Source organism: Kryptolebias marmoratus, linkage group LG1 (assembly GCF_001649575.2).
Source record: "Kryptolebias marmoratus isolate JLee-2015 linkage group LG1, ASM164957v2, whole genome shotgun sequence".
Lineage (NCBI taxonomy): Eukaryota > Metazoa > Chordata > Actinopteri > Cyprinodontiformes > Rivulidae > Kryptolebias > Kryptolebias marmoratus.
In genome coordinates, this window is record NC_051430.1 from 28,972,808 (window position 1) to 28,985,055 (window position 12,248).

At 40.4% G+C, this 12,248-nt stretch overlaps 2 protein-coding genes across 3 annotated transcripts; one reads left to right on the forward strand and one right to left on the reverse strand.

Annotated features, from left to right (window-relative positions):
* Positions 1-35: 35 nt before the first annotated feature.
* On the forward strand, positions 36-9,233 carry derl3 (derlin 3). 2 transcript variants are annotated; one of them, XM_037975952.1, is made up of 8 exons: positions 36-470; positions 1,132-1,197; positions 1,286-1,329; positions 1,424-1,556; positions 3,501-3,696; positions 3,913-4,003; positions 4,547-4,633; positions 7,389-9,233. In XM_037975952.1, exons 1-7 carry the CDS (start codon positions 351-353, stop codon positions 4,623-4,625), a joined length of 729 nt encoding a protein of 242 aa, XP_037831880.1. In that variant the 5' UTR covers positions 36-350; the 3' UTR covers positions 4,626-4,633; positions 7,389-9,233. The 2 variants fall into 2 exon arrangements, with proteins under 2 accessions (XP_037831880.1, XP_017283350.3); XM_017427861.3 differs by having other exon boundaries at positions 95-470; positions 1,286-1,359; positions 1,463-1,556.
* Positions 6,439-11,750, reverse strand: smarcb1a (SWI/SNF related, matrix associated, actin dependent regulator of chromatin, subfamily b, member 1a). Its single transcript, XM_017427860.2, has 9 exons — positions 11,610-11,750; positions 10,455-10,566; positions 10,117-10,246; positions 9,706-9,843; positions 8,860-8,987; positions 8,610-8,776; positions 8,335-8,525; positions 7,336-7,467; positions 6,439-6,757 (listed from the first exon to the last, which is right to left on the reverse strand). The coding sequence occupies exons 1-9, from the start codon at positions 11,691-11,693 to the stop codon at positions 6,718-6,720; spliced, it is 1,122 nt and encodes a 373-aa protein (XP_017283349.1). The 5' UTR covers positions 11,694-11,750; the 3' UTR covers positions 6,439-6,717.
* Positions 11,751-12,248: the final 498 nt, after the last annotated feature.

Below are 12,248 nucleotides of genomic sequence, written 5' to 3' on the forward strand. Positions count from 1 at the left end.
ATTAGTACCAAATGTTACCAGAATAAAACGCTTGGATTGGAGATATTGTCAGAAATGGAAAACAATGTTTAAAGGCTACACATTTAGTGTGTTTTAAAGACAGAATCTCCAGCAAATATACATAAATATGACCACTGATTCGGACTTAAAAAGCTGAGTTTTTAAAATTTAATTTCCAGAGACCTGAAGGCTCCATATTTAGATAATTTCTGTTAGTTTCTTTTCATGTAAGATGTTCCAAAGAAAGAGCATAACAGTGTGTGGAATAGATGGTGTTAATTGGTGGATCTCTCTGATTGACTGCTGGTGTGAGGGGGCGGGGCCTGTTCTGCTCACTCAGGGAGTAAATCATGACTGACAGTGAGGCAGCGGCAGCAGCGATGGCTCTCAGCCTCGCTCAGGAGTATTTTCACATCCCTGTGGTGACCCGAACGTACACGACTGCCTGCGTCCTGACCACCGCTGCCATGGTAAGAAACGATCACGACACACAAACATTTATTTTGTTTTCCTGTTGTTGAAACAGAAGACCCGGGAGTAAATCAAACGGGTCAGAATCAAGCTTTTTAAATGGACTAAATTCACTGTTTCAAAGGGATGGAGTCAGAAATGTTTATTTTCTTGTATTGTTTCATAGTTGTTAAAGTTCGTGACATGAAAGTTTACACTTCAGCTCCTTCCTGCTCCTCTTTCTGAATAATAACAGCTGCTTTTTTTTTCCAGAATTAAAAGTGCTGAACACGCTCAACCGTGTCGGTGTTGCAGTTTTAGCAAATGTAGTTCGTACATTAATGACAACTAACTCATTAGATGGTGTTTAACTGTAAAAGCTGGAGGTAAGCAAGGCTGTGGGAAGTGGGGGTGCGCAGGGTACTGCACTGAGAGATGCCAGAGGACAAGCATGTATAAATACATAAATTATTGAGAGAAAAAACATACATGAACATATATTTTTTGTAGTTTTGTAAACCTGGTACGTTCATCCATTTTGACTGTAAGTTCTGTTATTTTTGCTTCACTGCTGTAGACATAAACCTTTAATAATAGATCAAATTTACAGACTTTGTCTTCTATGAATGTGTAAAACAAAAAAGGAGACGCACAAAAGGTTATTTCATTTATTTTTTAAAGCAACTTGAAGTCATCAGCCCGTTTCAGCTCTACTTTAATCCAGAGCTCATCATCAGGAGATACCAGGTACAGTTATTTTATTTTATTTTTATTATAAACCAAAACATGATTCATCACCTCTACAGGCTTAATTGTTCTTATCGTGTTTTTCCAGATATGGCGCCTGGTAACCAGTTTCCTCTTCTTTGGATCTCTTGGGTTTGGGTTTATATTCAACATCATTTTTCTGTATCTTTTAACTGCAAATGCTAAATTTTAGTTTCTTATTAAACACTGCCGTAACTTATAACAGCAGCGTAAAGCATGAAGCAGAGTCCTTAACCTGTGGGAGTTATCGATACTGTCGGATGCTGGAGGAAGACTGTTTCCGAGGAAGAACGGCTGACTTTGTTTTTTTGTTCCTGTTTGGAGGAATCCTCATAACCGTATCCTTTCTGGGTCTGAGCTTAACAATTTATATTTTTAGGATGCAGTCAGAAATCCTTAAAAAGACGAGTCTTGGTAAAAAAAAGTAAGCACATCCTGTTTCAAGTCTGAGGTTTTCCGGATCCGAATACCAAAAAATAATAATAACGTGGTCCAAATCAGGTCTCAAAATTAGGTAAATACAACTAATCCAAAATACTAAAACAAGTAACTGCTGCCTGTTGAACCACCTTTACCTCAGTTGGCGTCTTCTGAATGACTTTATGAGCCCCTCACATGGTTGTGGAGGAATTTTGGCCCACTATTTTTTCCAGCGTTGCTTCAGTTCGCTTTAGTCAGGCTGAGGTTCTGGACCTCGATAACTGCAAGGCCCCCTGTAGCTGCAAAACCAGCCCAGATAATGGCCTCTCCACCACCGTGCTTAACAGTTGGTACGAGGTGTTCATTCTGATGTGTTTGGTTTAGAGGTAAATAGGTCTTTTTCTAATTGTCCTTTCGTGAACTTTAACCTTTGACCTGCTAACTGAGGCCTGTAGAGTCCCAGATGTAGCTTTTGGGTTTTTAGTCATTTTGAATGAAACAAATAAAAAACCTGAACTTCCATTAGCTGCTTTGACAGTTTGTAATTTGAGTGGACTGACTTGTTTTATTTTAACATGCAGTCTGTACTCTGAGGAGCAGTTTTCTGTGTTTACACGCTAAAAACATGTGAAGTCGGTTGGTGTAAACGCAGCACGCTCAGCAGTTTGGGGCCTGAAGCTTTTGTTCACATTCCAGGTTAATGAAACAATCCTGGGTCCGTTTAGCACCGACGCCCCTCTGGCTGCTGTAAAACAGTAGACGCGCAGCTTTACGGGAACTTTCTGAAGTTGTGTTGTGTTTCATGGACAGTTTAAAGCGCTGGAATGTGAAGAAAAACTGTGGCGAAATAATCCGAACTTGTGTAATCGGGTCCGCCACGCTCCGTGGAGTCAGCTGGGACGAAGGGAAGGTTATCGCTTGGCTTTCATTTCAAAGAGTTCAGGATCTGTTTGACTGTAGCTGTAAGACGTTAATGTCCAGAACTTCACATGTTTCGGGTTTTTTCTTTAGCTTGATGTTTCTGGAAGCAGAAAGCTTTTAGCCCGTTTAAGTCAGCTTTACTCAGCAGAACAGAATACAAAATCTTTTTTTAAAACAACTTAAAGCTAACTTGGACTTTTTCCAAACAATAGTTTAAAATTAAATCAAAATTGAGTTAAACTTTTATCAAAGTTATAAATACAAATGATCATAAGTTAGGAAATCTGAGACGTTCTGTAAGAGAAAATCTAGATGTAATTAAAATATTTAATACAATTGCAAACTGTAGATGGAAGCTAACTGTATGTATAAGCTAAAATTGGCTAAAATGAGCAAACAGAAGCTAAAATCTGGACTTGTGAATGCTGTCTCAGCTGTCACACCGTATTAAAACACAGGTTCTCGGCTCGGCTGAAGATGTGTTAATCCGCTCCCAATCAGGAGGCTTCAATGTTTAAAAACCTGACGAATTTAAAAAGCTGAATATCAGAGACACTGAGTGGAAGGAAAGATAAAATCAGGATTTATTGTTCCTGCAGGAAGAACAGAAGACACAACATTCTTTACTTGGTAAAAAAAAAAAACATCCACAAAGGTCAGCATCCCAAAATTTAGATAAAACACACAGTTCAAAGAGCACAAATAAAAGTTTAAACTCTTCACTGTTGCACTCAAAGAGGAGTTCATGCTGACTTTATGAAATATGAGAAGGATCCCAGAGGATCTTTTTCAGCCTGACTTTAGACACACCTTCTGCAAAAAACCCTTAAACTGATGTTGGAAGCATCTCCGACAGATTTGTTTTTGTTTTAAGTGTTTTCCATTGAGTGAAAGATGACTGTTCACGTGAAATTATTTGTATTTAACCTGAAAGTCTGCAGCTGCTGGGTCTGTTTGCCAACATCTTCTTCCTCGGTCAGGCCTTCATCGTCATGCTGGTGTACGTCTGGAGTCAAAGACACCCCCTGCTGCGCATGAACTTCTTCGGCCTGCTGAGCTTCCGGGCCCCGCTCCTCCCCTGGGTGCTGATGGGATGTTCGCTGCTGCTCGGAAACTCTGTGGCGGTCGACCTCCTGGGTGAGAGACGTTCACCCCGAGCTGCATTTGAAGCTTTTGTTTTTTTTTTCTTACATTCAGTAAGCAGATCTGTGCAGGAACACGTCAACATTAAAACTAAATTATTTGGTTTTTAGTCGTTTTCGAACAAAGATCTGTTCAGTTCCATTAAACGGCTGTTCCCCAATATTATTTCACAGATAAGTGATTCTGTGTTTCTGCCCGTTTTCCTCGCAGGTATCTGCGTCGGACACGTGTATTATTTCTTAGAGGATGTGTTTCCAAACCAGCCAGGAGGAAGGAAGCTGCTGACGACACCGGAGCTGCTGTAAGAACCACAGTTCAGTCATCAGGAGCTCAACGTTCGGGCATTTAAAGCAGATTTAGCAGCAGAGAGGACCTACAGCTGAGTCTTCTGATATAAAATGAACTAAGAGTTATAATTGTTTTTTTTGTCTGAAATGACCAAATAGCTAATAAATCGGTTATATCTGATAAAAATGTGAGGCTGAAAATGAGCTACTTTGAGAATCAAGACATAAAATAGGAACACACCACAACTTTTTATATAAACTGCTTTCTGCCATTTCTTTATTTCTTACTCTGAATAAAAAGCATTAAAATATATACATATACTGAAAACAAATTATACTCTGAGCTAGTGTATAAAATAATTCAAAGACACTTCCACATTTGCATTTTTTACCAGAAAATAAGTTTTCTAACAGCTTTTAGTTTTTAGCTTTATTATTTGTCATTCAGGTTCTTCTGAAGAGATAAAGCAGTTTATAGGCTTTTGAATTTCCCTTCCAGATTTATTTAATGTAAAACGTGAAAATTATTGGATCTGATTCGTCATTTCTTGTTGCAGGCGGGTCCTGTTCGACCAAGAGGACGACTCAAACCGGCGTCTCCTCCAGGAGGACGAAGATCTGCAGCGACGCAATTGAATCAGCAGGCAGGAGCACAAAAACACCAACACACGGGTGCAGGAGGAGGGAAGTTAAAAATGATGGACTAAAGACTCAGTTTAATGTAAAATTAATTAAAAAAATGGAAAACTAAGAGGAGAAAACTAAATCTAAACACAAGTTTCTGCAGGGCTGAAAACAAACTTTCTTTACCTGCAAAGAAGCATCAGATTTGTAAAAAAATGTTAGAAAAATACCAAGATTTTTCTACAGTTTAGATAAAAACAACAATGAGGCGTGAGTTGTTTATAATTTAGCTTTAAATATAAAAATAGAAGGAAGATTAGAGAGAAATGCAACAAACGGAGGGAGGAACTGCAGGTGGGGAATGTAAACTGAGGATTTAAATTATAATTTGAACACAGCTGTAAAAACAGCTGTTTTCTGATTTTAAGCTTTGCTTAACAAACGGGTCGAACCGGGTTTCTGTAAGTTGCTGAAAGGAGCGACTAGAAGCCTCTCAGAACTGCCGACAGGCCCGGACCCGGCGGCTCCGTCTGCTCACGCTGCACTTTCACCCGCTGCTGCTTTTGTGGCTCCAAACACTCGCAGCAGAATGGAAAATGCTTAGCGCAACAACACCCAAACAGCCCTGTGAGGGACAAAAGAACAGGGTTCTGACCCGGATCGCTCAGACCAGCGCTGGTTTAACTTCTCAGGGGTCTGAAGAGGCCGTTAGCTGGACTGAAAACCTGTAAATTATTTACAGAAACTTCAAGAAAAATGCACTTTTTCATTTATGTCTAAGGTTAAATTGCGAGACTTGGAGGTAAAAACCTACAAACTATTTTAAAATACAGTTTTAGATCGCGTCTGTTTACATTTTAACAGTTACCTGTTCTTAGCTTTATTAGGCAACTTTCTAGATATAAACAAATTTGATCCCTGATCCTCCAGATTAAACCTAAAGATGAATAATAATATCAGATTCTTTGATCCATAAGAGGAGCGTTAATGCCTTAAATATTAATTCAGACGACTGTAGCAGCTGTCAGTGATTTTAGTTTGGAAATTTAAGAGGGAGTCCAGCTAACAGCCTTTCAGAGCAGGAACCACAGAAGAACACAATCACCATCCTAACTTTAAGGCTGAGGGCGTCTCAAAACGTTCTCGGGTGGTTCTCAATTTCCTTGCGTGAGTCACAGAGACTTGAACAAAATTTAACCGTCATAAAGTTTGTGTGACAAATTTTCTTTCAAAATAGTTGAACGTTTCTAAATGTTGTTGCGGGGAGCGCTCTGATAGAAAACGTCCAGGTCTAAAAACCAGATTAACTGAAAAACTGCGTATCATCGTAACTCCAGTAGATTAAATCATAAACCTGGGGGAGAACAAAATAACACGCAGCCTAGAAGCTGTGATTTTAAAAGAAACTGCAGGAAATCTGTTTTTCCTCTCAGTATTGAGTCCAACGAGCTGCGACGGTTGGAGACTCGATTCGAGCAAACCTTCGCCTGGCATCATACGCTTCCTACTTACGATATTATTTGTATGACGTTACGTACAAGTTGCTAAAGTTGTCTCACAAAATTAAAACAGAGAAGGATTTGAGTCAGACTCCCATAACAACTATTCTGAGTAAAACTGTCGTGTAAGTTTTTGTTCAGAAATCTTAGCGACTCACGCAGGGAAATAAGAGAATCCTCTCAAACGCCGACAGTCGCAGCCCAGCGGATCAACTCAAAACTAAGATTTTGACCTGATGTTAGATCAGCTAGCCTGACTTTGTGACTGTTATTTTACAGGGATTCATTTTTTTAAACTGCAAACTGGACAATGAGGGATAATCACATCAAGTTCTGTCATATTTTTATTTTGTAAGAATTATTAAAATGTACAAAAAGACAACAAATACAACAAAGCAATATATTATCTGAGACTGGTGCGTGTTTCCCCTCTGTGGTCGGGTAAAGAGTCAGTGGTCAGAGAGAATCACAAGGGGCTAAAGGACCGTCGACAAACAAAAAGTAAGAAAAATAAAAACCGAGCCGCAGATCGACATCCCAGCAGAGCAAAACAGACATTCGGCGCACAGTGGAGGAAAAAAAACCCGCCGTCGGCCGCTGGTGATCTACCATGCCGGCGCTGTGTTCGCCAGACGCCTCATCCGCCTGCGGAGCAAACAGGAAGTGAACATCAGCAGTTGCACTTTCAAAGTAACAGTGGGAAAAACAGACGACTTTAAACTGATAAATGCAGGAAAAAAGGTCAAATCTGGTCTAATTATTAGTTTACTGTTTAAATAGTTGCAACATTTTATGTGAAGACTCAATTGCTATAATAGACTATATTGGAGTTAAAATAGTTACTTTCCTCTTGGGAGCAAATATATACAAGCTACTAATTAAGGTTTTGTATCCTGTTTTATTATTAGAAAGTAGTCCTTTTACTTGTTTTTTATTTTCAAACTAAGTTCCCAGGAAATAAAAAGCCATTCTGTGCTAAATGTAAGAAAAACTAAAACAAAGATGATTAGGGGGTTTTAGATAGTTGGCTGGACCAAACAAGAAGTTTATCACATAACGGGCTGTATTTTAGAAACAAATATCTGTGTTAAATAAATCAACTGTTAATCTCTGTAGACCATTAATAGCAGGTTAGGAACATTAGTTTTGTTTTTGCACTAAATTAAACTTAGAACTGGTCAAACGATCAATAAAAGAAGAGCAGGATGTAAATGTTTAATCACCTTGTGTTTCTGTCCTGGTCTCTGATCTTCTTCTCCATCTCGGCGTCTGTCAGGGTCTCCAGCAGGGGGCACCACTGGTCGGCATCACCCGTGTTCCTGATGGCGATCTCCACCGTGGGCAGAGGGTTCTCGCTGCAAAACGCCAAACATTTGGTTCGTAAATTTCAGCACATTCTGACAGCGGAGAGTCATGGACAAACGTTCAACTCTGTTCTGAGAGACTTCTCCCCGGACTGTTTGGAGTAAAAGGCAAACATCATCTATCATCGTTCAACTGAGCTGCAAAACAGACAGACTTAAAACATTCATCCAGCTGTGACAGAGATCAGTGCTGCTGCCTTGGTTTGGAAACAGACCGTCGGCCACATTTCACCTACAGACCCATCACAATAGAAACTGAACCAGAGATCTGCTGATTTATCATGAAACAGAGTCAAAGATCAAAAAACACCCATTTCCACATAGAAGCAGCTTTCTGAACACTTTTCTACAACTTGTCTTACTAAAATTTATCAAAAAAAAGTACCAAATCCATAACATTTCTGCTTAAATCAAACAAATTCCTTAGAAGATCGCTGATGAGTCAATCAGGATAAACTGTTTATTCTTTGCATGAGTTGTAACTATTGTTCTAAATTTAAAAGAACCACAAACACCCAGAACACTACCGTTTCACTGTGAGGAGGACCCCCAGAGCGGGTGTCTCTGTATCAGATTGTTTTGAAGACAAAAAAAAAGGATTTCAGATGGCAGGAAGACATCGAATCGACTTATAGCTGCTGAAATACAAGATGGAGTGATGACCTCACTCACATCAACCGAGCTTTAACTCTAAAGCTTAAAACCGGGTTGAATTATCTTTAATAACTTTTAATTTGCTCTTCAGGTTGGTAAACTAGAAGATAAGTTTGGTGTCTGTCCTCTTTAACTATCATTTAAAAAAAAGCGTAAGATTAAGCTCTTAGTTCGTCTCTGATCTGGGAGGTAACGATTCGGTACCTGAAGGCGTACGTCCGCTGGTGCCAGCTCAGCTGACCTCGGATGCTGTAGGCGATGGTGGTGACGAACTCTCCGCCCAGGCCGAGTTCCGAGCACAGCTTCAGGGCAAACTTCTCGGGAGAGTTCTCCCTCTCCGACATGTCCCACTCGAACTGGTCCACCAGGGAGATATTCCCCACGTGGATGTTCAGCTGGAACACATTTAATAAGAATGAGCCGCCGCAGCGCACGCAAACATTAAACAGGTGCTGCGCGGCGCCGGCGTGGGGCGTCACCTTGATGATCACCCTCTGGTCCGTCTGGTCCTCCAGGATGCTGTCTGTCGGGTACGATTCGATCTGCTGTCGGATGGCGGAGGCAATGGCGGGGACGAAGGCCAGCGGGTTCAGGTCCAGGTCGTCACACAAAATCTCAGCGAACATCTCAGGCGTCATGAGCTTCTCTGAACATTTCAAAGAAACAAACTTTTCACGAGTCTTTAACTTCATTTAAACAAGCTGAGGGGATGTGGTGATGGGACGCTACCGTTCATATTCCAGGTGAAAGCGTCTCGGAGTTTCTGACCCTCGATCTCCATGTCCAGACGGATCGGGACGAGAACTTCGGGCTGTGTGGCGTTTTCATGGATTACTGCAGGATCGTGATCGTCAAAGCTGAGGAAGATAAAAACACAGGAAGGAAAACTGTTTACAGACACCAACATTCAACTGTGGTTATATGATGTATAAAAACACAAAGAAAAGCATAAAATGAGATTCCTACCATAGAGCAATAAATTATTTTACACATATTAGGTATAAACATGTCAACATGAAAAGAAATAAAATAAACTGCTGCTTTTCTCCCGAATGCTTCTAGATTCTTGTTTGTCCAATAAAATTATCATTTTCTAAACAGTACAACTTGTTTCAACTTTTTTTTTTTTACTTCTTGCAGACAGCTTCGTCTCCAAACGAGCAGAAATAATCTGCAGAGCTCAAATGAACTTACACATTTTATTATTTGAGATAAAAAAGAAAATGCAGTAACGTTCTGCATTTCTGAACTGTTTGTTAATGCAGCCCCCTGCTGAGACTGAAGCATCAACAACTTGCAGGAGAACATCTGTATAAAGACTAATCTAAAACCCAGCACCTAGAACCTTCAGAGTGGTCGAATCCAAAGCTACTTCCTTTATAACTAGTTTCTACTCCCCACCTGACAAAGGTGAACTCAAACAATGAGATATTTTGTAAAACCACCTTTTCGTGTCCGGTTTTTGGATCATGACACACATCTTACATCACCTGCTGGTGTTGTATTCCAACCACTAAAAGGTAAATAAATGCTACAGCTGTTTTATAGTTCGTCCCCCCCCCGCCTGGTGCTTACCACAGAGGGAAGGTCCGCTTCTTGTCCCGGCCCAGTCGGCTGCGGTTGATGGTGGTGGAGCAGGGCACGGCGTCCAGGTGGTGGGAACTGTTGGGCAGCGTGGGAACCCACTGACTGTTCCTCTTTGCCTTCTGTTCCCTGACGGTGACACAGCAGGATGTAAAGAGTCAAAACATGTGCTTACATTAGTCCAACGTCTGACTGCAAGACTGAGACAGAAATTACTAATAATACCAGCAGAGGTAAATGCTACTTGATTTAAAAAGGTCATTTATATTCAGAGCCAAATATTGTTGATTAAAAGGCATTAAAAATCTTAGTTTTCCTGTTCAAAACAGTTTTATTCCTTGGCTAAGAATGCGTGTCTCCTTTAACAAACAGTCTGTTTTTACAGCTGACTGTTGGGGGTACCTGAGGTAGGCGGGGGGCTCGGTGCTGATGGAGACAGCTTTGTACTTCTCATCGTTTCCTTCAAGGATCTCCTCAACCTCCGAGGCTTTCAGCAGCGTCACGCTGGTGGCAAGCTGAGTGTAACCGTGATCTAAGTGACAAAAACAAAGAGTGTGAACCGAAACTGAAACGTAAGCGGAATGTGTGAACACAGGACAAAGCTGCTCAACTATTAAACTGATATCTAATCACACACAAGTCAGTCAACTGACTGAAAACGAAATTAAAACATGGAAGTAATGATTTATCTGTTAAGCCATCCTTCATTTTAGATCCACCCAGCTGTTCGTGTCACTGACCGTGTGAGGACTCCACTATCTTCTTCCTTTCCTCCACCGTTGCCAGTTTTCTCCATAATGACGGGTATCGTTTATACAGCGAGCCTCTAAACATACGAAGGTAGTTTCCCACCTAAACGCACAAAGACAGAACGACCAATAACCTTAAAGAAGGACCACTTCAGCTAAACAGATTCTGTGATATAGACATTTGCTGATTGAGTCAAAACCTGAAACTATTTTGAGCCTGAGGTTAAAAAAGGTGCTTTTTAAAGTTACATTTTAAACAGTAAGGCACTGAACTTTTAACTTCATAAAATCTAACGGAAAATACGTTTCATGCCGTATTACTGTGTGCAGGATAAGGTACAAGTTGGTTTTATAATAAAATAGGATTAGGTTTAAAGTGTGTATTAGTTTCATAATTGACTGAATACAACAAAACAAGTACCATAGTTTGTTGTAATATATTTTGCAGTATTTGGATCTAGTTTCATTCTGCTTTTGCTTAATCTGTTTTGAATCATAATAGCTTATTGTCCTTGTTGTGTCAGAAAAGGACAACAATAGTGTTCAATCAGGTCTGTAATGTGCAAAAACAAATGTGTTGATTATGTTTGATGTGAATGACGAGCAAGAACAAGGTTAGCTTGTTAGCTTTAAATGTGATGGCTACTGAACTGTGCTGTTTGTGGTGCAACAAACTATAAAACTGATTACACATTTCAATATATTTAACAAGAATGAGACCTTTCATGAACAGAACAAACCCAGTGAGTTGTTCTGGGATGACAAAATAATAATAAAAAAGGATAAACAGTAAAATAATGCGCCTCGTGGGGAAGTAAACAGTCAAATTAGCGAGGTTGGTTAGCTTCTGTGCTAATGGTTAGCTAACTCAGACGAAGAAAAGAACTAGGGCCTCATGATACAGATGATCAGCTTTAGGACAAACGTCTTTCCCTCGTGTCAATCTGTCTGTTTTTGTCCTCTGGCTGCCTTCAGAATAGGACAGAATGAATGAACCTTCGTGCGCGACGCTGTCTTCCTCCTTGCGGATACAGCTAAAGCTAATGAGCTAGCAGCTAACGGAGTGGTTGTCATGTTTGAACCGCAAATTTACGCCTAAAATTAGTTACTCATAAAAGTAGCAAGTGGTCAAACGTAAATACTGACCTCCGATCCAATCATGTAAAAGTCTCCATCCTCTTCGAGCTGAAATTTGACCGGTTTTTGTCCAAACGTTTTGCTCAGCGCCATAGTAAAGCGAAATAACAAAGCTGCGAGCTACTGCGCAGGCGCGAACAACAAGCTCGTCGCCTCTGTCGCAAACAAATGACGTAGGGTTATCGGCCTGTCAATCAACAAGTAAAATAAACAACTCGTCCGTGTTAAGTCATTATCTTTACGTTTTATTTCTTAAGAAATAAAGGTTTAAAAGTAAAGTTTTGTTCACGCAAAACTTTGGTGTTTTTTGCATTTTCTGTTAATTTATTCAAACACAGAAAAGTATACTAATTTTGGGACAATGAGAATTTGTCAAAAATAATAATAAAAAAACAGATTGCGGGCCAGAAAAACTTGCTTTCAGCGAAAGCTGAAAATAAAATAATTCAATATAAATCCTTGAGCAAAGACTAAAATGTATATTAACCAAAGGTTCCTGTAAAATTCCATCCATCCATCCATTTTCTTCCGCTTATCCGGGGTCGGGTCGCGGGGGCAGCAGCCTAAGCAGGGAGACCCAGACTTCCCTCTCCCCAGCCACTTGGGCCAGCTCCTCCGGGGGAATCCCAAGGCGTTCCCAGGCCAGCC

Excerpts from the sequence above, each read along its gene's own strand:
- derl3 (XM_037975952.1), top strand. The coding sequence starts at position 351 with ATGACTGACAGTGAGGCAGCGGCAGCAGCGATGGCTCTCAGCCTCGCT. Across the intron at positions 471-1,131 it reads TCCTGACCACCGCTGCCATG|CAACTTGAAGTCATCAGCCC; the intron begins GTAAGAAACGAT and ends TATTTTTTAAAG. Across the intron at positions 4,004-4,546 it reads CTGACGACACCGGAGCTGCT|GCGGGTCCTGTTCGACCAAG; the intron begins GTAAGAACCACA and ends TTCTTGTTGCAG.
- smarcb1a (XM_017427860.2), bottom strand. The coding sequence starts at position 11,693 with ATGGCGCTGAGCAAAACGTTTGGACAAAAACCGGTCAAATTTCAGCTC. Across the intron at positions 8,777-8,859 it reads TTTCACCTGGAATATGAACG|AGAAGCTCATGACGCCTGAG; the intron begins GTAGCGTCCCAT and ends TGAAATGTTCAG. Across the intron at positions 6,758-7,335 it reads GACCAGGACAGAAACACAAG|GCGGATGAGGCGTCTGGCGA; the intron begins GTGATTAAACAT and ends TTTGCTCCGCAG.